Source organism: Oreochromis aureus, linkage group 7 (assembly GCF_013358895.1).
Source record: "Oreochromis aureus strain Israel breed Guangdong linkage group 7, ZZ_aureus, whole genome shotgun sequence".
Taxonomy (NCBI): domain Eukaryota; kingdom Metazoa; phylum Chordata; class Actinopteri; order Cichliformes; family Cichlidae; genus Oreochromis; species Oreochromis aureus.
In genome coordinates, this window is record NC_052948.1 from 60,343,418 (window position 1) to 60,367,773 (window position 24,356).

The following is a 24,356-nucleotide window of genomic DNA, read 5'->3' on the forward strand; positions in this document are numbered from 1 at the left end:
ACCAATGGTTGGCAGATGGTTGGGGACCAGTCTCTAAGCCTGTGTGGCTGGGGCCTTAATCACTTGATCCTACATAGTCACGTCCAAAATGGCAGACAAGTTAACATCATGTGGTTAGTGCTCATGTGTCTGTAAAACCACAACAGCATTTCAGAAAGTTGTAGCATCAATGCCAAAGACAACTGAAGCCCAACAGCTTTTTAAGACTGTTTATATTGGTCTTTATGTTGTTAAGCATTAAGAAATATGTTGCTGTTACAATCAACGGAGAAAACAGTATTGAAAATACTAAATTCATTTTTATTTAAGATTCTTTTTCATTTAAAACACTCAAAGCAGCATAAAAATAAAACATGAAAGTTTTTTTTGATAAAGAAAACCAAACTTATTCAGATATTTAATTTGCATTCATTTGTATTATAAACAAAATAACATTTAAAGCCAGAGGACCGAGAGAATAGTATGGCAGTTTGCATCAGCATTAAAACTCATGTAAACACATATTCATCTTTTCATGAGACGACATTTTGATGGCATTTTGACTCACAGCCCTTTACAGTGAATTGCAGACAGATTCACAGTTAAACTAAAACAAAATGATGAATCCACTTTGGGCACGCTGCTTTCAGGATGTCACAGCTAGTGGTATGCCTTACCGGAGGAAGGCCGGAGATATCTGCAAGTTTCAACAAAGAACTTCAAAGTACATGAGAACTCCCACTGTCTGGACTTCCAGTTTTCTACACGGTGGTTCAAAGATGGTCCAGAATGAGTGAAACTTTAGACCAAAAATGTACTTTTTGTGGAGTGAAGATTTTTCCTCTTGACATTTTCTTTATGCTTGTGATAAAGGGGATCAAGAAGTGTGTAAGTTTTTAGAATAGTCTCGATTTCAAATTGTAATAAATTACCTCTATGTAACACTTGGGGACAATAAGCAACATTACAGCACTGACATTTGAATTTCACAGATGAAGCGAGCAACAGCAGCCAGTTTCTAGCAGCAGTTTCCTGATACCAGTAGTCTTCTTCAACACACAACAAGTGAATCCCATGTTAAAATGTACATTTTTACAGCAATAAAAAAACAAAAATATATGTTTACAGCCTCCTGTTTTGGTCTTCATAGAAGTTTCTTTAATTTAATACTAGAGATAGGGTTGCAGCTGTTTGCATTGCCAGGTGTCCCAACACAGGAAGCTGCCGCCCATCTGTGTTTGCTGGGCTTTACCTCCTTTAGTTTAGGTCTCGGAACTGGACCTCCACAGTGTTTGTGCTGTCGGTGCCTGGCTTGCAGGGTGGTATAGTCTGTCCAAGAAGTCGGTGCTTCAGTTTTGGTGAGTGAAATTCAACCACTGTATTTGTCTGTTACTTAGCACTAATTAGCTTCAAGTCTGACAATATTAGGCTAATAAATTCCCACTCCAAACATGTTCACGATCATTTTTGGTTCCAAAAATTTACATAGTGGTACCAAAATGCTGATTTTGAGACTTCAACATGAGGAGTAAGGGGCCCATCCATTTTTATATACAGTCTATGCTTTTACCATTCACTGTGGACTGTCTTGCTACTGCTGTTTGCTGCTTCTTCAGCTGAACTCCAGCCAACTGTACAATGGGACAAATAGGAAGTGGAATGGCTCCCCTAGATCATCTGTGGTTTCAGTCTGTGCAGCAGCTCCATGGCAGAGGATTCCATTTCTCTGGTGTCAATTAGTGCCTGAGCATACATACAAATATATTTGATTTGACAGTGATCCAACGAAAAGTGAAAAAATTTTAAATATGCACAAGAGTTTACAGTCACAAACGAGGCAGCACATAAAGTGACTCATAGTGAAATACTTAAAGCATTTTTCTGGTTTTATAACAATTCATGCTGTGCAAGAGTCTCCAGAAAAACTTTTGACTCCTTCCATGTGCTATCCAGTGAAGATACAGTGTTACAGTAATAACCAATCTGTCGCAACAAGTCCACTCTTATGGCTAGCAGCCACACATAAGGCAGTTTGGTTTATGATGAGTGCAGGCATTCAAGGCAGTGGCTCATATTATCAGAGGTGGTTAAGCATATCATAAATCAAGTTTCAGGTCAGTATCAGCATGGGACATTGCAGTTACACTTCTGAGTGTTGAGAAAAGTTGGCAGAAAAGTTATTAACCCTCATGGCTATACAGGAAGCCATTATCTAAGGGTCAATTTCCATTCTTTCTAACACTATGAAGTCTTACAACCTTCATCAGTGTTTCAAGATTCTGTCCACATTTTCCAGACTTATAGCTTTGGGGAAAAAAAGCCACAAGCAAACTATTGTGGGAACCTGTTTTCCTTCTAATCATCCTCTTCAGAGTGAGGTCCTCGGTTTTCAGCCATCACTCCTGCTTCTCTTGGCCCCAGCTATCATCCATGCGGGCCCAGTGGAACTCATAGCCCTTGGAGAGCACAAGGCTCTCGAGGTCCCTGTCCTCAGCCCTCTCCTTGAGCCTCTGCTCCTCCAGAATAGAGACCAACATGTCTCGTTTCTCCACTGTTCTCATGATCTCTGCGAGGATCACCTGTTCCTCCTGCAGCTCTGAGGCACTCTTCTTTGTATCTAAAAAGAGTAGGAGGAAGACAGAAATAAGAGCATGCTATATTATATCAGACTGCAGCGCTGTGTGCTCAAGGCCGTACCCTCTACTGCCATTCTGCGTCGTAGATCCTGCTGCAGCCGACTCTGTGTGTCCTCCAGCTCCAGCTCCTGAGCGCTGAACGCAGAGGAGAAAATAGTGAGACCTCTACATGTGAGAAAAGGGAACTGCATTCATAATGGATTCACTTACAAGATCATGAGTTCAGACTCATAGCGTGCCAATCTGTTCTTCTCTAGGACGAGCTTAAACCAGGACTGATACAGCTGGGCCTCGTCACTGTCGTCCGTCTGAGGAGATTCTGTAAAAGTGAAAGAGGGAACGATGTAGGAAGGAAAAAAGAGGTTTGATAGGGATTAAAAAAGAAGAAAGACATTTCAGAATTTATATCAATTATTTAAAAACCACTGCAAGAAAAAAAAAAAAAAACTTCAATCATATACACATCATGTCACAGGGTCATATACTATTCACTGGAACACAAACAGAAGCCTGTATTGTAGAAAGATGAAGCAACAATAAAGTCCCTAGTGTCTATTGTGAGCACAGCCATTAACCGTATGTAGAGGCTTTTAACCAGACCAGGATTACAAGGCAGTGCTTTTCTCTAAATGGTCTGAGAAGTATGGGCAGTGCAATTAAACAGAACGAGAAGGGAAAAAAAAAAGAATGAAGCTTTCACTGTGGAATTCCATTGAGCTGTATAGTAGAGTGAATCAAGGTGTTATGGTACAGACTTCTGTCAAATAAAAGCAGCTATGCAATGCTGAGACTCAGGTTTGCAAGGCACTGGTCTGAATGTACCTGTTTCTCCTCTTATGATCTTTTCTATGGCCACTCCTCTCTCCTCCAGGTCCCTCTGCTTTTCTCCGACTTCCTCCAACTGTCTCTGGATCACCTGTGCAATGCAACAATGTCGCCGTATGACACATGTAGTTAGATGTGATCAAAGGAGATTAATCAACAGAGAAATCGTTCTTTGAAATTTCTGCTTTCACCTCCATACAAAGGATCTAAATTGATTTGTGGTGTTCACAAATAAAATTAGCCCTTCTTTCTCTGAAGTGTCCTTGTTATTCTGGGTAATTCTGAGAACTTGTAATGAACAAGTTTAAAGGCCCTATTTCTACAGTAGAAAAACACTTACATGAATCATTTGGAGTAAGAGATTTTGCTGGCGTTCTTTTCTTTTTTTTTTTTTAAATGCAATTTTTCAATTCTGTGAGCACTGCAAACAATGTTCCATTTACCATCCTTGTAATGGGGTTATGGAAGAAATCTCAGACGCATATCAGCAGGGACCGTCTGCAGTGAAAGGAATATTGTGACATTCTTTGGGAAATAAACAAGGATAACAAACTGAAGGAAAAACCTGAAGCACCGACTCCTACAGCGAGGAGTGCTTCTGTTTGTGAAAGGTCACTGCAAATAAACATTAAGCTGGTCATTTTTATTCTTTGATGAAACATTTCTGTCATGGTGGGAGTAGCCTCTTCCCGGGTGATGATGCCCTCATCCATAGGGCAAACAGACTCCCTGAAAGGTTTGATGGAGAATGGAAATGATGTTTGGGGGGACATGTTTGACAGCAGTCTTCACCACTTTGATAATAATAATAACAATAATAACAACAATAACAACAACAATAACAATGATAATAATAATAATAATAATAATAATAATAATAATAATCATAATCATAATCATAATGATGATGGATTGCATTTATATAGCGCTTTTCTAGACACTCAAAGCGCTTTACAATTCCACTATTCATTCACTGTCACATTCACACACTGGTGGAGCCAAGCTACAAACCACTATCAAACACACACAGGAATATCTTTGGGAAGAAGGGTATTTATCCACGTGGTGGAGTTCAGGAGACGTGAAGAATCACTGCCAGGAAACATTGACATCTGGTGTCACATGGTGGCCCACTACCTTATTAACATATGTAATATTGATTTTTTTTTTTCAATTTTTTCATGCCTATGTCCTTTTATATAATCAGATGCAAATATTTAAATACTCAAATAGCATCATTATTAAATTCCTTTAGAGCGGCTCCATTTGTTACTAGTCAAAGCTTTTTTCCATAGTCTCCCCTGTTTTATTCCTTTTCATTCTTTATGGACCAAGAACCAGCTGGGGTCATATGTGAAATGAGAAAATTCTAATAAATACCACACCCAACCACCTGAAAACTGGTTGAAAGAGAGTTCTAATTATTTCTGCTCATGGTTGGATTGATGGGGATTTTGTCACAACTGATTGGATTGTGAATGCAGAAAAGTGCCATCAAATTTTGATTCACCGTGCAATGCCATCTGAAAACACCTGATTAGCAACAGCTTTGTTTTTCAGCATGACAATGGTCCCATACACACTGGCAATGCAGTAAAAGCATGTTGGGACAGAAGAACATACAATAGAACACCACCAGTCATGGATGGGCCTCCCAACAGCCTGGATCTCAACACTATCAGAACCTAACATATTACTTAAGTTAGGGGGAAATTGGCACGGGGCATTGCCGTGCTGGGGAAAACAAAGCAAATCTTGGATCAGAAAGCACTGCACATATTATACTGTGCTTTACTACTACCACCATATATGAGCTATTGTGTAGAGGTCTGGGGAAACGCATACAAAAGTAATACACAAACAATAACCATAATGCAGAAAAGAGCCATTTGATTAATAAATAATGCAGGGTACGGGACAAATGCACTCTTTATCAAAATGCAAGCCAAAAAACTTCAGGACTTGGTGAAGTTTAAAACAACACAAATAATATATAAAGCAAGAAACAAAATGCTTCCAAAAGAAATCTGTAAATTGTTTATAGAAAGATAAGGGAGGTATAACTTAAGAGAGAAATGGAATTTAAAAATACAAAGTGCTAGAACAATTTTAAAAAGTATGTCTGTCTCAATAGTGAAGAAAGTAACAACATAAACGAGTTTAAAATAAAAAAAAAAAAAAAAAAAAAAAAAAAAAAATTGTAAACAACTATAAGAATGACGAAAACGGGGTTAACCCAGGAAGGTTTTGGTTTGTTTGTTTCAGTATTGTGAATCTGCTAATTTACATATTCTGTCTTTTATTATATGAAAGAAACTATATTGTGATGATTTTTGTTTTGTTTCGCTTTTGTTTCATTGTTTGTTTAATTTAAGACTGGAATGATATCACGAAATGATGGTGAATGTACACGTTTGAAATAAAACTGAACTGAACTATTCAAGCAGTTCTAACGGTGAGGTCTGAATCATCTGGACAGAAAATGGAACTAGGACTATCGAACGAAGACTACAGAAAATACAAGAAAGCTGCCAAAGAGAGTTAAGACAGTGTTGATGAATAAAGGCAGTCATACCAAATATTGATTATCAAGCTCAACAGAACTGCACAAAATCAGTTTTAGACTTTATATTTCTTTGTATGTTTTCACATGTTTAGCTAAAATCAATGCACCCACTTTTCTTATTATAAAATTAATAAGAAACGAGGGGTGGCTCAACATTTTCGCACAGCACTAAAGATATAAATGTGCTCATAGACATAAATGAGCTTTTGACTACAGCAGAAAGTTGAAACATAATAACACCTCTCTGTTAAAGCCAAAGAAAGCGAAACAGCCATAACTGCTAGATATTCAGTGTCATCAGTGTGGACATACTCTCAGATGCAAACACTGGATCTTTTCGAGCGAGCAGCAAACCTTTGTACTTTAAAAGCATCAGGTAAATGTGAAATGTATAACTATGACTGGTAGCAAAAAGCTCTTCAGTCAGACACATGTTAGGGGTTTTTACATTTCTGTCAGGTCAGACCAATGGACAGCTTTCCAGCACAAATCTCTCTATTAACCACAGACTGAATTTAAAAGGAAATTACGATACCTGAGCTCTGTGAAGCCTCTTTAGCTGTTCTCGTTTAGCCTGTTGGGCCACTGTCTTTTCCTGCTTCCTCCTCAGTTTCTCTGAATGTAGCTGGGACAGGAAGCGTGGAACATTTCACAAAATGTACACATGGAAAAAACAAAACAAAACAGTACACGCGGGAATAATTGGAACGTGCCGTCTCATGTACAAACCTTCTGACTGGATGCCAGGTTTTCATTTTCCTCATCACTTGAGGAGGGCTCCTCCAAATTCTGCTGACTGGATGCTGGATATATAAGAGTGAAAAGTTAAAAAGTGAGGATAATTAGAAACTCTTAGCATTTTAGATTTGCAAGAAAAGAGCCTTTTTGCATTATATAGATAAACTTTAAAAGTCCACATGAAAAGAATGCATTTAAGGTTTTCTACTATGATAATCCCATGGATGCAAAATTCTTCTAGGTGTTCAGAAACCTGCACTCCAAACACACAACAAGCATACAAGCATGGAGCAAATAAGCAATAAAGGGGGGCAAAAACCTCTTCCTTCTTTTCAGCAGTGGATACTCAAATTAAACATTGCAAGACTTAAATAAGGAGGCTTGAGATTGCTCGAAACCCTCAATTTCAGATGGCTTTTTCTATTGCTGGAGCTGTACAACACAGAGCAGAGGAGCTTAACATGGTCATCTCAGGCACACAGCTCTGAGTGTGGGCAGTAAACCCCACCCACCTGCTGTTTGAGCCTTCTGTCTATGAGGGGCAGCCAATTACAAGAAAGCTAGCCTAAATGGAGGGTGGTATTAAAGGAAAAGGTGCTAAAGGCTCATTTCACACAGTGGATGACCAGATGGGCTACACCAAGGGCTAGGGTGTGCAAATCATGCAAAGCTACTTTTATTACACCCAGTAGAAAAATCAGAGACCTAAAAATGAGGAGAATAGATCCCCTTTAAACCTCAAAAACACACATTTAGTAAAACGAGGTCCTTTGATTCTGTCTGGAGGGTTTTGTTAGGTTGTCTGATCATGAGACATTATTGCAGTTGCAGCTGCCCACTGACCTGAGTTAAAGTATGGAACTTGTAAATTGGATCACATCCTAATATTGAAGCTAAGGGCAAAAAATCCTGAAGATTTAAAGCACTGCTACAAACAAGCTTCGGAGTCCCTACACTAACCTTTGTTTCTGAGGTTGGAGAGGATGTTTGTGATTTCCTTTTGAACCTCCTGGTCTTTCCCTTCACTCCCAGACAATTCCCTCTTCCTCAGCCTCAAGGAAGAGAACAAGTTGACCCTTTTGCGTGCAAATGGGCCAATGTCATCAGCGAACACCTCTCCAGAGTCTTTACGGCCCTTTAAGGACACCTGCTGCAACAGGGAAGGCAGGTCCTGCCCCGCCCCCCATGGATCTGCCCAATGAGCTTCACGCATGCTGGCCTGGTCCTCTCGGGATGACTCTGGAGCTATGGCACTGAAGTGTGAGCTAAAGCTAAACGCTCCTTCGGACATGGGCCTCCGTTTGCGGGGACCGTCGTGTTTAGGTCTCCTGTTAAAGCAGAGGAAAAGTATCAGAATTTAATCTGACTTGAAGCCCATAGAGAGCAGTAGAGAAGACAGCTTGGTTTATATAACAGCAAACTATGAGCCAAGTATTTTATACATTATGACTGCAGTGTTGGAGCTGCTGAGTTGATTGGTCCCGCTAAATGTCCTCCTGAAGGCGTTGGCTATAGCCTGGAAGGCTGAGGGGGATGAAGCTGAGGTTTGGCTTGGGGATGCCTCCCCGCTCTGGATCGAGTTTCTCCGAGGCTCATCTAGTTCTGCCTCTGCGTGTACCTGATAAAACATAATGTGGGATTAATTCCTCTTATATCTCTCACATCACTGTCCTTGAGCCATTCTATATATCGTAGAAGGAAAAGATGAGAAAACCATCTTTCATATCCAGGCTCATTCTTCTCTCAGGTTAATAAACAGATCAAGTCTCCACCTGGTCCTTATGTTGTGGTGCATTTTCGGTGGTTGTGTTAACGGGAGTTTCCTCTGGGTTGACCTCCATGTCCCAGTTCAGAAGCTTCTCTTTGGCAGAAAAGGACAGGGCCAAGCGTTTCCTTGGCGTAGATGTTCTGCAGACGGCCGAGCGCTCCTCACTCGTCTCATTTACCTCTGGAGGATTCAGGGTATCCACTGATGTTTTGGAACTGCTGTCCGAGTGCTGAAAGAAGAGCAGAAAATAGTCTTTTTGTTCACACTGTGCAACGTCAATGAATTACACAGACACCCTTGCTCTTAGTTATAAGATTCCTTAAAAACAAGGCCGTTCTGTATCCAGTGAATTTAAATTAGTCATAACATACAGGTTGTTTTTCTGCTGAAGTGATCTCCTCATAGTCAGAGTCGGCTTCAGGGACGGTATCAGGTCCGTCTTTGTCCAGCTGTGAGCTTTTGGGATAGCGCTTGATGAAAAGCAGAGGGAAGGCTACATAAAGAGACACAACAGGGAACACTTTACAACAAAAAATATGCAAATACTGCGACCATTTTTCTGTTACCCAGCAACTATTAATTTACCTGAATATAATACAGGCACGAAACACTGTCTTTTTTTCTTTTAGATTCAGCATGCAAATGGAAAACACACATCAGACATCAAAACTTCAGCTTCACATTACTTCTTACATCTTTAAAATGTGAATGATGCCACTGAAGTGACTGACACAATTCAACAGGGCTCTTACAGCTTAATGCAAGTTGTATGAATTTTAACACCAACTTTACAATACCCAGAATTAAAGAAAGGAAGGACACCAGGTGCAGCATGAACTGGTGGCAGCTCTGAAATAAAGCCACTGTTAGCGTCAACACTAAGCAGATCTGAGGTACTGCGCTGATCCAAAGTGGCTGATGTTTTGGCCGTTTTATCTAAAATGTATGCAAACGTATGGGCAGCCTATGGGATTCCACTGCAAAGATTTCCACGGTGCACTAAATACAGTACGCCTCTTAAAGAGTGGCTGGTACCGGTTCAGTCATGCAGCAAAAACCTGGTTCAAAGCGCAATTTTCATTCAATCTGTGCAGTCAGTACGACATGATAAATTGACCTGCATTTACACAATGCTTTAATCATAGTCGCTCACACACTGAAGGACACATGAGGTGCAGTTTGGGGTTCAGTATCTTTTCTAAGGGCAGTCCTTGGAAAAGATCTTGAATAATCAGACCCCAACTTATCTTAAAGACCTCATAGTACCATATCACCCCAATAGAGCACTTTGCTCTCAGACTGTGCTCTATTGGGTTGATAAGACTGTTGGCTTACTTGTGGTTCCTAAATTTTTAAAAGTAGAATGGGAGGCAGAGCCTTCAGCTTTCAGGCCCCTCTTCTGTGGAAGCAGCTCCCAGTTTGGATTCGGGAGACAAACACCCTCTCTACTTGTAAGATTAGCCTTTAATCTTTCTTTTTTGACAAAGCATATAGTTAGGGCTGGACCAGGTGACTCTGAATCTTCCCTTAGTTATGCTGCAATAGTTCCGGACTGCTGGGGAATTCCCATGATGCACTGAGTGTTTCTTCTTCACTCACTATGTGTTTACATGCCAATCTACATTTAATCTTTAGTTATTATTAATCTCTGGCTCTCTTCCACAGTGTCTCTTTTATCTTGCTTTCCTCGCTCAGCCACAACCGGTTGCGCCAGATGGCCGCCCCTCCCTGAAGCTGGTTCTGCCAGAGGTTTCTTCCTGTTAAAAGGGAGGTTTCTTCCCCCCCACTGTCGCCAAGGGCTTGCTCACAGGGGGTCATCTGATTGTTGTGGTCTTTACCTTACAGTATAAAGCACCTTAGATGACTGCTGTCTTGATTTGGTGCTATATTAATAAAATTGAATTGAAGGGAATAGAGTAATATTTAGCTTTGTCCAACTCACAGCCAGTCAGTAATTTGAAACCAGTTAGTTTTAAATTTTAAAAGTCCAGTTTCTGACAAAAGTATTAATAAGAATGCTAAGATATCACAATTCAATTGAAAGATTGATTTAAGAGATTTAACACAAAGTAAGCACCTTGTTTCTGTTAAGACCTTTTCGTAAATGTGACAAATGAAAATACCTGCTGCAAGTTATTTTTAGAAACCTGTATCTTAGGGTTAGCTAACTAATGACAGATTAATGAGTACAAGTGTAGGTGTGTACTCTTCAACAGCAGTGTGAGCCAAACCACCTTGAAACAGGTGGCAGATTGAATAATGCCAAAATTATATATGATATGTATGAACTGTAAGCAGCCACAAAACAAAATTATCAACCTGACACATAAAGGAGGAAAACTATTTGTTTTCTGAGGATGTGTCAGTCATGGCTGCAGTCAGGAGGAGGAACACTGTCCAACACGTCACAGGAATTAAATCACTCTGCAGAAAACAACAAACAGCTCCCAGAATGCTACAAAGTTGGGAAACAGTGACCTCTAGTGTTGAATACATGGGATGACAGTTTATCAATTACATGAAAACCACAAGCCTACAGTAACTGTTGTTGGGCGCTTTCCCCACTAACATTTGGTTTGTCACATCATGTTATTTGTGCACAGATATTGTAGAGTGAAACAGCCTGCACTATAAAAAGAACCAATAAACTAAATAAAGTCTCACAACCAAACTATTAATAGCTGTCAGACAAGACACAAGGTTTTGGTTCTCATTGAAATGATGACATCGGTGACAACGACAACAACAACAGGAAGATCGGTGATGATGGGAGAGGCAAGACCAGAGTGAAAATCTGAGCTACTCACTTGCTCGAATCTTCCGCTTCCATCTGTTGTTGTGTTTGTGTTTGGGGTGACAGTGATCTGCAAAACAAATGAAAAAATTTCAGTAAGTTGCAAAGGTTAACATTAAGCAGAAATGAATTAAACACAGAAAAAATTAAATGAAGGCTGATTAAGTGAATGTGGGGAATGCTGTCAGGTAAGAATTTGGTGTGGAACAGATCAGGTGTGGGTCACATGAAAGAGCTCATCTCACAAGGTAAGAAAACTTTAATAATAATGTGCGACATCAGTTTTGAAAAAGTTGGACTATGGTGTGAAATGTAAATGCAAACAGAATGCAACAATGTGAAACTAATTTAAAGGCATATTTCACTGAAAATAACACAAAGGTAATATATGACATACCATTTGTAAAATAAGTGATATTTGAAATTTGAAGCCAGCAACGAGTTTCTAAAAAGCTGGGAAGAGCTCTTTCATGCATTCCTGCATTCCTGCAAGCCTTTGGTTTGCTGTAAAGGAAACACATTTTCCTTCTTTTCTTTATTTTAACAAAGAGCTTCTTAAACAGGTGGAAAAATATCCATTAGAAGTGGTAATAAATGGATTTGAGTGATATCTCAAGCACATCTCATGTTACAGGTGTTACTTGTCCTATTTAAGAATAGTGAAATTGAGATGTTCCGTATTCTGCTTTAGAATCTCTTACCGGATAAGAGGAGATACTCTGCGAATACTAAGAACCTCAGCTTTAAGAGTTTGCAATGTTCATGTGCAGAAATATATGTAGACCAGAGAAGAGAGGATATATTTAAAAAAGGTACAGACTGCTCAGTGACACTTGATGAGCTGCAGATTTAAAGACTGCACATAATGTCATCCTTTTTAATCACATGTTGGATCCGTATATGATGTGTTTTGATAAATTATGTTTTTTCATATTGTGAAATGTCCTGCGAAACAAACTAAGCACACCAACTTTATGTTATTCAAATGTCGCGTGAAAATTCTGGGAAGTTTTGTGCAGGATAACCAGCTTAGTTTGCAGGACTGTGGTGAGTTCCCAGTACTAGCCCTGTGTTGGACTGGTGCACAGTGGCTGCAGTGCTTATGGTCAGAGTGTTGGATTAAATCAAGTGTAGCACAGATTCATTTACATTTAAGGTGATGATGCTTGGATTCATTCACTGAACTCAGTCGGTATAACAACTTAATGTCTGGTGTAAAGACAATAAAATGGAACAGAGCTGAAACATCTGCTTACATCTTGTTGAATTCAGTTGTGTAAATCCACAAAGAGCATCTGTACTCTCATGTAATAATTTTATATTGTATTATATTAAAAAAGCAGAAAGTCCAGTTCCTGTGTCCTTTTTCACTTTTACTTGAGCAACAAAGTTGAACCAGTGCTTTAACACTAGTATCAAGTACTTCTACTCACAGTATGTCTGTCTGTACTTTTCCACCTCTGATGTGGACAGACTGTTGCAGTAGTGTGGGACAAAAACTATAATAATCAGTCACACCCCTGTCTCCCACATATAACCGGAGGAGGGTCTCCAACACAAACAGTAAAGTCACGAGTTAGAGTTCAGTCAGTTTGAGATTCTCCCTCAGGGAATATCATGCTATGAATGAAACAACAAACATAAACCTTGGAGATTAAAAAGCCATCCGAGCAGCTGGAAATCGTTGTTTTTCTCCAGTCTACCATCCTCATATCTTCAAAAAAGAAAATCGCACTGACCTTTGGAAGAGTCCTGGCTTTGACCTTTGGCTGCGGCGGTATCTTGCGTTTTGGGTTTTACTAAACAGGAAGCATCGTGAGCTTCCACTGCCACATCCACATCGCCGGGAACTGTTTTATCAAGCGGTTCAGAGAGCGAACTGGAGGCCTCGTCTGCAAGTAACAACAGTGTGCAGCCATTACATTCAAGTTCGTGTTAAACTAATCAGTGGTACAGTGTTATTAAACAGCGCGTTTCATGCTTGTGGTCTTAAAAACAGACTTAAGAATTTCAGCACAAAAAGTTGACAGTTACAAGAACTGAACTACTAGTCCTGCATCTCAAAGTAAAGATGCTAGGTGCTAACTAAGCATTGCAAAATTAAACAGAACTACTCTTAAATTCAAGAATTGAATCTGAACCATAATTTGGCTTCTTAGGGTCACAGAAGCTGTTTAAACACACAGAGTGAGACTAGTTCAGTCAGACAACCAGAAACGTGCTGCTTCACACACACGACTGGTTTGTTTAAGCTGCATTTTCCCATCTCTCACCAATTTCTACATGCAAAAAAATCTACGTGGACTGTTGAGCTCGAAGCTTGAATGACTAACTACACGGTGCTGCTGTAAGAAGTAAAAGGTAAAGGTGAGTGGTCTGACTGAATTGCAACTTCACAGAAAAAGCTTCATTTCCATACAGGCATCACATATTCATGAGTACTCACAGAGTAATGAAGTCAACATTGTACAGAAGGGGATTCCACTTGGTAACAGCAAAGAAATGAAAAGATGTCGGTATAACCACAGGTCTAAATGGGCCTCTAGGTATTTTTTTTTTAATATATTTTAACACTGGTAGCACCGGTTATCCATCCAAAAATTTACTTGAAAGGTTTGGGATCAAGCGGAAGTGAAATAATAAAAAAAACAACCCTTTAAAGCTACACAGGAGGATTCAGAGATGTCAAATTTGAAGGAAAGGACAGAGAAGACCCGCTAGCAGAACCCATGAGGAAGCTAACAGAAGATTCACTTCAATTCTGTTTAGGTCTTGAACTTTTTCAATTATATGCAAGCTTTTGCATGAAGCCTGTTTTTCCTAGTTTGCCTTTACAATTATTTTTATTAATAGCCAGCATTTTTTGTCACCTTCTCAAAAAGCACAAGTTAATGGTTAACAAAAGCTGTGATTGTGAACATGACTTGTGTGGGTGATGTTAGGTTAGCATAAAAGAAAAAATAAATTTCCTATAAAAGTTGTTTGGTTTTTTTTAAATTTAAACACTTAATTATGAGACAACCCCTGTCCAACTGTATAGCGAAACTTGACCAATTACAATAAATGATGACGCGAGTAATTTATGCAATCAAACTGATTTATTTTGAAATATATTTACAGCTTATAAATATCATAAATTAAGCATTTTTACAGGAATTCTCAATGTGGAAAAAAATAAGGCTGGAAGGCTGCGTTGAGATAATAAACATAACTGCATAATACAGACAGTACAGCCACCAAAAGGTCTGTGGCAGTGTGCAAAAAAAACACAAAGCTGCTACTGGGCTGCTTCACTCCTGAGCAAAGACTAGGAGGTACATGAGAGGGACCTGGAGAGGGGCTCTGAGGGGGGGAGGCTTCCTTCTGAAACAGAGGGAACCACAGACAGACCACAGACATGTGGACACGTGTTACCGTCAAACGGGCCTAAGAAGGGAGGCTGCTGCTGTACTAGAGAGAACAAATCAATCCAGGGGCATTCACGTCAATGCTTGGTGTTAGAGGAGTGCGGGACAAGCAGAGCACAACATGAGCATTACGAGGATTAGCCTGCGCAAACTGGCTAAAAAAAGGTGCTACATGTGCATCTGTTAATCAATACCATAAGATTATGAAGTTTAATCCAGGGTTTTTAAAAATAGTGGACCTGCACCATTAACCTTTATTTGTCTCTTCCCTTAGGTGAACAAATCCAATTAAAGCACTAAAAAATAAAAAGATTGGATACATAGAAATATCTAATTTAAAGTTTAAATACTTTAATTTCAAAGAGCAGGCAGGAGCCTGGGTCAAACCTATCTATTACAGTAACTGATACAGTCGGCCAATATCAGCCATTAATCCTGAAGTTCCATCAGTACTGGTGTCTGTTATGCTGAGTTATCATATGAAAGCTTTGGTATCGTCACACAGTGATCTGCTCTCTCTGCACCGTTTGAAATAACTCAACACTTTCTGCAGCACATGTAGCAGAGGAGCACCATGGCTGAGCAGAGAGTCAATCGCCATGTTTTGGTGAAGTTTCTGCCTCGTTTGTGAAGTACAGTGGTAGAAAGTTGAACAATGGCCCAGTACATTTAATAGGGACCAAACATCGGACACAAAAATCCACCATTGGTTTAACTCTCGTATTTATATTGGTCAATAGAAGGGTACATTGAGTTTGCTTATTTCATCTGTAGGCTCTGTGAAGCGAATCCCTCCAAAAGTTGTAGGTCAGCTGACGTCAAGCCAATAAAACGATCCCTAGATCCATAGACTGTATATAAAAGATGAAAGCATTTTTTATAAAGCCTCAAACTGAAAATTTTTAGCACCTTTTTAAAACCAGAGTTCACAAGCAGAGGGTGGCACTGCACAGCCTGCTGGTTCTGGACACTAAAATATGCAAAATGATCAAACGTCTTTAGTGAGATTTGAAACTGGTGACAAAGACCAAAAAAAAGAAATATATCAGGAAAGTATTTACGAGGGCATCGTTGATCGATGCCCTCGTAAATACTTTCCTGATATATTTCCATATTTCTATACAGCTGGACTTATTTTTGCAACTAGAAGATTGACCCCCTGCTGGTCATTCGAATTAATACTGGTTTATTACCGTTTCACATTTGTTTCACTTTGCAAGCTACATCTTTTATATACAGTCTATGCACGGGCCACGCCGCTAGCATGGCTAAAAAGAAAAGCTAATTTCAGTTTGATGCACAGTTTAAATACCAAAAACCTGAAGATAATGGCAGCTTCATTATTTCATGTTAGTATTCTTGTAACGGAGTTGTTTGCATGATACGGTTCATTGCATAATATTTAATATAGTATTTAACATACCACAAAGCTGCACATAACACCCTTTATCAACATGCGATACGTGTGGTTTATGCTGGTTTGTGCTGGTTACGCAGAGACGGTATGGAGCTACGAAAGCAGCCAATGCAAAAGCAACACGACAAGCTCTTATGGCCAAAGCCAGCCAATCGTCACCTTCCCAGGAATCAGCCAATCAGAGGGTGCAGCATTGGAAACTTGAATGGACTGAACAAAATGAAGTGAATGAGACAGAGGAAATGAATTTGGGAGGGGGAGAAAAAAGGAAATGGATAAGATAAAGGAGAAGGAATGGAAAGATGGAAAAAAATGCACAATATAACGAGAATTACAGGAAATGGTACAATCAGCACTGAAATTCTCACATTAAGATATAAAGAACTGAATACAACTTAGGTATCATTAACAAAACAGAATATAACAAATAAGGCTCACATTTCACAAAATAAAAGTGCTACATTGTTGCAAAGCTAAAAACAGAACAAAGTGAACATTTTCACTGAGTCAAGCACTTCAGTTGGTTTGGATTCAATGACTTTGGCCAACAGGGAGGCCGAAAGAAAAAAAAAAAAAAAAAAAAAAAAACAGTCTGAAATGATCATTATATATTTTTTTGTTCTTGTTTTATTTTTAAGAAAAAGTAATATGTACTTTTGAGTTAATTTAACCCAATGCAAGAAAATACTGCAAAAAACACAGAGTGTGTGCTCTCGTGACAATTAGCAAACAGAAGTAAAAAATTAGATGAATCGTCACCCAAAGAGAGAAAAATGTAAATGATTAAATTCTTCAATTTGCTGTTCAGTTTTTTTTTAATAATTTGATTTCCATCCATATTTTTAAAATGATTTTTAACAGAAAATAACAACAACACAATAAATAATGAACCCTGAATAAATAAAGGGATGTCGGTGAATTACCTTTAAGAAAATACACAAAGTGAAATACTTTGAGATACTTAAAAAAAACAAAAAAAAACAAAGGATATACAAAAATGAAAAGCACTTCCTGAAAAATGTGTTTATTAAAAAAAAAGAAGAAAAGTTTGGCATTACTATTGCACACTTTGGTGTTGCAGAGTTACGGGGCAGCAGGCAGAGTGCAGACACCACGATTACTGGTTTAGTCCACGGAGAAAAACCAACACTCGATGGCTTAAAAAGATTGAAGCAGAGGGTGTGTTCCAGGTCACTAATGCAACTACTATAATACTGACGATATATTAACTAATCAGATTCTTGTATAGAGTGTCTTGTGGTCTGGGTTGGACATTTCTGTGACAGCCCAGTGGGTAAAACTCTGCCTGGAACAAACCCACGTGAGTCAGAGAAGGTTACAACACCAGGAAAGCCTGATGGTCAACAAGCATGTACCAAAAGAACCAGGGTAGAGCGCACAACATGGTATCCTGGTTCATAAATTACTGATGGCTTCAAAAACATAACACTAAAATGAAATGAAATGATGGAAAGCATTGCACATTTGACGCTTTCTTTGGAAATGCAAAAGAAAAAAATCCGTCTGGGCTCCTATCTGGCCTCCTGGCTCCATGACCCCCCCTCTCCCTCCTAAGTGAGCTGGTGGCCGACAAGATGCTGCTGGGCCATCTGGGGCTCCTGGTAGATCTGTCCCAACACCTCATGCATCATGTAGAGCAGAGGACAGCCCAGGCTCAGCAGCTCAAACAGCAACACATAGTCATGCGAGTAGCTCCTTACGTGCGACCCCACAGCTGAGAAAGACTCACACACACTTCCCAACAGCTGTTGAGGCAACACACACACAGCCCGGCTAGCACGCCTTGGCAGGCTCAAGCCTCGCCTAAGCAAGGAAACCAGGGTACCTGGGGGTTGCAGCTGGGTGTTGCCCGTGGTGGCGGTGGTGTAGCTCCCGCCGTCCATGGACGAGGGTGCGACACGGCTTTGGGGTTCCTGTACACAAACAACACACAGAGAAAGAACTCAGAAACACAACACACTCTTCTAAAAACAACAACAGGGAATTTTTCAACAAGAAGATTTAGAAAACCACACAAGTTTACTCCACTAAAACTACTGTTTCACACTGATGCTCATTAAACCCCTTTAATGATTGATCTTTAAACTATAAATAGATGTTATTAGCTTTAGGTTCATTGTTTCATGCTGACATCCTTATGTATAATTAAAAGTGTGGACTTCTGTAAGTTTCCTTGAAGAAGCTTCTTCAGTTCTAAGAGTAATTGGAGAGTCCCAGATTTTAAGCCCTATGGGAATGTCCCCAAGAGGGTCATGGACCCCCTATTGATCCTCTACCTAAAATATCCAAATGTCCAAAATGTGAACATTAGCATCCTCTTTAGAGGAAAGTGTGAAAGAAGTGAAAGAAGCCATCTATGTCCACTGTGAATGACCACCTTTGAACAGTGGTGGCTTACGACACCAAGTGTCTGCCATCTATAATCCAGGTTTGAGATCCCTTCCCAGACGCCTTAACGCCAACTCACATCCTGGGCAATCTGACCTCAGTAAATCACATGATAGGCTTCAGAATGGGTTCATCTGAAACCTTGGCTGATTGTGACCCACACATGTTTTCACACCTTGGCTCATGTGATTAGGTAGAGTATCAATAGAGGGTCCATGTCCCTCTTGGGGACACCCCCATAGAGTTTAAAATGTGGGACTCTCCATTGCTCTTAGAACTTCTCGGATGAGAGGTGAAACTTCTTCAAGGAAACTTGAAGTCCAGACGCTTTTCTTTCCAAGCTCCTTATAAAACAGGTTAACATGAAACATTTCCTTTGTGCCATAAAACAAGATCTTTTCTAAAAGCTAGCTAATAGAACTGAACAGTGATATTACATATGGATATTACACTGTGTAATTAACATTTACTTTGTAATAAATGTTGGGTGTTGGGTTCCTTACCATTCTCCTTCTAACTCTTCCTGGGTTATTGCTGTACAGCCGCTGTGCATAATGCAGCTTGCAGTAGAATTTTGCTGTAAAGAAAGCAGAAAAAAATCTTTTGAAGTGATGTCTCTTACAGGTTTTAAAGGCAAGTCCAGCAAATGCAACGTACCCTCCTGTGAGTCAAATGTGTGTCCTCCCAGGCGGAGGGTGCAGTTGCAGGCGTCGCAGCGGAAACACTCTCGGTGGAAGAAGTAGCCCTCGGCGCTGAGTCTCTCCATCACGTACACCCGCTTGGAGCAGAAGTGGCAGATGTCGCTGCCGCCCAACCCGGGAGGGAAGTCCTTACGCACCACACACTGAGAGGAAGAAGGCCAGCATAGGGTTAGATTTTTGAAAGCATCTTTCAGACAAGCTTTTAGGACCGTTTTCTTCCAAGAGACACCTGAGGAGGGGAAGAAAAGAAAAAACCCAAACAAAAACACACGTATATCAGGAGCAAACAGCCAGATTGCAGCATAAGGAAACTGTCAAAGCTGGTCACAATCACAGAAAGTGTTGCTCTTCAGAGCTGTAAAGTTGCTGAAGCAGTATATGAAACTCTTTAGGGACACAAAGTATTATTTTCTGCAAGAGTAAATAACAAGAATAAAAAATAAAACAACCACTTCCAGTTCACTGGAAGAGTCTGGATACTTATTCTGAGGCGATATTACAGGACTGTAAAAACAGCAGAAGATTCATGGACGTTTAGACCTGCTCCAGGCCTGTATGTGTCAAAGCAGGGAAGCAAGTACAGTCATTTCTTGTTAGTTATAAAAGATGCTGTTAAAGAGAACTTCACCAATTTAACATTTTATTATTCGTTTAGTTGTCATAAAGGTTCAAACTCCTGCACCAGAACCAGAGAGCACATCCTGCCTACATCACCCAAAATGCATCTCACACCCCTGATTATGGCAGATACATTTCCCATCAGTTTATGAATATTAGTAGCTGGAGTTGTGTTTGCTGTGATGAAACACTGTTCAATTGAACGCAAGCTACAGTTTTAAATGAACCCCGCCAACACAGACAAAAGAGACCCAGGGCTAGATCCACATGCATCTTACCGGTGGAGCACTGGGCCTGTGGTCTGTCTCATAGAGGATGGCCAGTATCTGAGCTTTAGCATCTATGGCTGATGATACCTTTCCAACTGTACGCTAACATTTATCACAGGTGAAGAGGACGGGAGGACAAAAAGATGAGAAGGGGGAAAAAAGAAAAAGGAAAGATTGGAAATCAGCAGGAATTATCAAGAGGGCAGAAGGAAAAAACTGAAAATGGATCATTTGTATTAAACAGTATCACACTGTATTCAGACTGAGGCACTGCGTGGTACCTCTTTGCTGTAACGAGGAGCCCCAGTTGGACAACTTATGGAGCGAGCGAGTGACTTTGGAGCAATTCTCCTGAGGTTCTCGGGACCAGACCTGTCTGAGTGCTAAACGAGCAGCAGAATGAGCAACAGCTCGTTTCATTTCATAAAGAATAAATGTGTTATTGAACACATGCGAATGTGAATACAAGAGGAAAAACGACAAGCATGGGAGGTTGTAGTTCCTGGTCTTAAAGTCAGTTTATGAAACAAGCTTTTTTAAATAAATTAATTGGAAAGCAACATTTTTACTTAATAAGCAGGTTTAAGGTTAATAACTGTAACAAAGCACTTGAATTTTAACAGAATATTTTTTACATTCTCATGAAATGTTTCCATTTTTCTTTACCCATTGGGGAGATAGCTAGTATAATTAGTTTGTTATGAATTAGACTTCCAAAAATAGTATTTGTAGGTTCACAATAAAGAAGAAAAAAAAAAAAGAGGAGACTTTAATTTTTGCAAAAGAATACTGTGAATTTTAATTTTCATTAACATAAATAAAGAAATTTATTGCTGTATACTGAATGCTGAAGTATCTTAGAGCTGTTAGTGTTCTTCTATGACATACACAAGTTAATACAACAACAGAAAGTCATGCAGGAACAGAAATGAGTTACTTTGCAGAAGGTTTAAAGCACATGCAGCTCAGGCAGCGCTACATTTATATTTTGTTAGATAAGCAATTATCAAGCAACTATCAAGCGGTCTTCATGCAGGCCATCGACGTGCACAATGTATCTGTTACCTTCGTGTGATTATTTTCAGATACGCTACTATCATCAACTGTCACAGTTTTGTGAACCTTCTCCTGCTCATTTTCCAGATCGTTCTCTGAACTCTCACGCATCTTCTCATAACTCTGCTCGTGCAGCAGAGATGCTTCGAGGTCAGACGAGGCGCTTTGTTCATGTTCACAGCCAGCGTCCGAGAGCGGAGAGGAGCTCTTCGTGCTCCCAAAGCAAGGAAAGGAAAGAGCAGCAGATGTTTCGCTGTTGGGTGCAGAGGAATCAGGATGAAGTGAACAGATTTCCTGTGTTTTTTCAGAGTCAGTGGAAGGTGAGGGAGTGGAAGAGGGAGTGTGTGTCTTGTCCTTGTGTCCAGGGGTGCAAAGTGGGACAGGGGAGAAACCAGCCTGGGCTGTGGGGTCTGGGACAGGGTGGACCACAGGGTAGATGGTGGAGCTCTTAGGTATAGACAGAAGAAGGGGAGGTGTTGACAAGGAAGGAGGAGAGGAAATGGATGATTCCACCTAAAGAAGAGGAGTCAGAAATATTAGGCTGAGTAGAATAAAAGGATGAAAGCGCAGAAACAAGATAATTAAAGGTTATCAAACTCTAAAGTGAAGAGGAGCGGTGTAACGTTTACCATCTTAGAATCACTGCTGGGAATTATGCTGAAAGCTGTTGTTTTGCAGGACTTTTTGTCAAAAACAAAACTGCAAACTGTCTCAGATGATGTCATTTTGTCAGACAACCAATTAAAGAGCAGAAGAGCAGCCAGCCGTACATCTCAAACATTCATTAGTCCCAATGTAGAATTTTTCAAAGCCATCATGAACATGCGCCAGTAAAATGATTAAAGAATGAACATTTTCATGCCAATAGTGTGTATAATACACAACCTGTGGTAGACAAAGAGGAGCTGCTGAGGGTGATCTGCTCGAGCCTGGAAACATGGAGGAGAGGAGGACAGCTCTCTCTTTTATACTCCTCCTGGAAAAGTCTCTAGCAGACAGTCTCTGGTCTTTACTCTAAAGGAACAGCAGGTGGCGGTCAAAGTTGGAACGGATTCAAAATAAATAAATACTGTAAAGAACTGATATGAAATTCACCTGCCGCATAACCCCCCCTGATCTCTCAGAGGACTGCCCAGCACCCAGAGCAGACTGGGTAGAGGGAGAAAGACGAATGGTCGAGAGGTCTGGAGAGGTGCGTTCTGGGTAGTAATGTTCAGGAGTGTCAGGGCTCAGTGAGCGAGGAGGACTTAACGGACTCTTTGAGCGTGGGGGCGATGGAGAGCGACTGCAGGCGCTCCGAGTGTGAGAGAATTCAGGGGAGGAGAAGAAAGTAGTGGGATTCTCAAGCAACTGCAGGTAGATGGAAGGCTGGGTCAAAGGCAAGAGGAAATGGATTATGCACAGACTCTTCATGACATAATGGAAGAAGTTCAGAGGCGCTCAGAGGCAAGCATACCTGCCACTTGGGGCGAGTGGGAAGCAGACTAGGAGAAGGAGGAGTGTCATCTTTGGGCTTTGCAAAACGGGGATTTTCTCTCTCCACTTCCCCATCCTCCTCATCCTCCTCATCTGATGAAGGAAGTGGGGAAGTGGGAGGAGACTGAGCAGGAGAAAAGGATGGATCTGATGGGTCCTGATCAGACAGAGGTGTGGAAAGGAAAATAAAAAGGAAAGGACAGGGTGAGACAAGGGTGTGCAGAGCATAAAAGGGTTACTTTGCAAAGAAGCCAGTTTGTGATATGAGGACAGAAAGTAAAAATAAATGCATGAGGAAGATACAGGCATAAAATCAATTCTCCAAAATAAAAGCAAAAAATCAATTTGTCAGACTGACAAAGATTATGATGTAAATGCTCCATCATGAGAAAGGAAGTCTCATGATATCAATATACCACCTTTACCATAAGACGGGATTATTGAAACACCCTTTTCCTTCTGGTGTGCCATCAAATAAACCTGCAAACAGCAGTCTTTAACCAGTTTAAAACTGCATCATGTTCTCCGTCAAAGCTAAAACATTACAGATGGATACAACGACGGCCGACTGTTCTGCAACACATCCGATGCAGGCAAATCCCAAGTAAATTAACAAGCTTTAAGACCTTTTACATAATCAGAAAGGCAGAAACCCCACAGGTGACACCGACTGCTCAGACAGCAGAGGAAGTTAAAGCGAAGGGACGATGAGGAAATAAATACCAAAGCAGCTCCTTTTCATGACAAACTCTCACCTTTGTTCGTGCCTTTACTGTTGAGGAGTTCTCCTCAAATTTGGCCAGCAGCTGAGTTGCCATGGAGCGGACTTTGTTCTCCCGTTGTTCCCCATCCTCACCAGCAGGGGGAGCACTGTGACAGGACAACTGGCATCATGCACACACACACACACACACACACACAGACACACACAGACACAGGAGAAAGAGAAAGAGATCAATTTGAAAAGCAAAAAGTGAATCACAAACCATTGCTCACATTGCTTGGAAAAATAAAGCTGCTATTTCGAAGAACCTACCTCTGTGAGGTAGTGGTTGCCCTTTCGCCGTTTCTTGTTATCAGAATCTTCCTCCAGTTTCTTGTCATCCTGCAGCATCAGACGACACAATAAACATCTACAAAGTGCATCTCACTTTCATCCGTTAAAAAAAAAAAAAAAAATCATCTTTAAAAGTGACAAACGTGTGGGAAATTTCAAAATAAAAGGCTGTTGCACTTGCAAACCTGCAGAGTATTAAACACAAAGCAAACCTATTTATCACAACAGAAGCTCCATGTTATAACCCTTTACGCCTTTTTCCTCCAGCACTCATAAATCCTATGCAGACTAACAGCTAAGATTCATGGTTAGATAACACACACATTACAAACACTACTTTGACATTTAATGTGAGCTGATCTCCAATCTCATTTCTATGACTGAATAGTATACTGTTGGGCAGCAGACTCCTAAACGTTCAGATCAAATCAATATCACACAAAAAGCAGCAAAATACAGGAATCAGTATTTCTCATTACCCTGGGAATTCTCTTTCTGGGCTGAGGCAGGTTTAGCGCCTTGTGGTTGGTTTTAGATTGATAATCTTCACCATTTTCATCTCCTTCTCTGGAAACTGGAAAATAAGCACAATACAGTTTACATACAAGTTATCTAATCTTTTCAGGAAATTCTGCTAAAA

General features: G+C 40.3%; 1 protein-coding gene across 6 annotated transcripts in view; it reads right to left on the reverse strand.

Annotated features, from left to right (window-relative positions):
- Positions 1-331: 331 nt before the first annotated feature.
- mical2b (microtubule associated monooxygenase, calponin and LIM domain containing 2b) overlaps positions 332-24,356 on the reverse strand; it is a 63,010-nt gene continuing 38,985 nt past the window's right edge. The window contains exons 14-32 of one of the 6 annotated variants that reach the window (XM_039614813.1): positions 24,196-24,290; positions 23,696-23,764; positions 23,415-23,543; positions 19,197-19,383; positions 19,043-19,116; positions 17,977-18,064; positions 13,046-13,198; positions 11,320-11,376; positions 8,884-9,005; positions 8,517-8,741; positions 8,187-8,362; positions 7,705-8,072; positions 6,736-6,809; positions 6,542-6,631; positions 3,438-3,531; positions 2,826-2,934; positions 2,677-2,750; positions 2,559-2,596; positions 333-1,722 (exon numbers count right to left, since the gene is read on the reverse strand). In XM_039614813.1, the coding sequence (XP_039470747.1) occupies positions 1,648-1,722; positions 2,559-2,596; positions 2,677-2,750; positions 2,826-2,934; positions 3,438-3,531; positions 6,542-6,631; positions 6,736-6,809; positions 7,705-8,072; positions 8,187-8,362; positions 8,517-8,741; positions 8,884-9,005; positions 11,320-11,376; positions 13,046-13,198; positions 17,977-18,064; positions 19,043-19,116; positions 19,197-19,383; positions 23,415-23,543; positions 23,696-23,764; positions 24,196-24,290 (2,297 nt within the window). In that variant the 3' untranslated portion in view covers positions 333-1,647. Of the gene's footprint in view, positions 2,597-2,676; positions 2,751-2,825; positions 2,935-3,437; positions 3,532-6,541; positions 6,632-6,735; positions 6,810-7,704; positions 8,073-8,186; positions 8,363-8,516; positions 8,742-8,883; positions 9,006-11,319; positions 11,377-13,045; positions 13,199-14,386; positions 14,670-17,976; positions 18,065-19,042; positions 19,117-19,196; positions 19,384-20,900; positions 21,697-22,068; positions 22,198-22,278; positions 22,552-22,639; positions 22,817-23,414; positions 23,544-23,695; positions 23,765-24,195; positions 24,291-24,356 lie in introns of those variants that run through there. The other 5 variants (XR_005613777.1, XM_031738368.2, XM_039614816.1 and 2 more) reach the window with 5 other exon arrangements.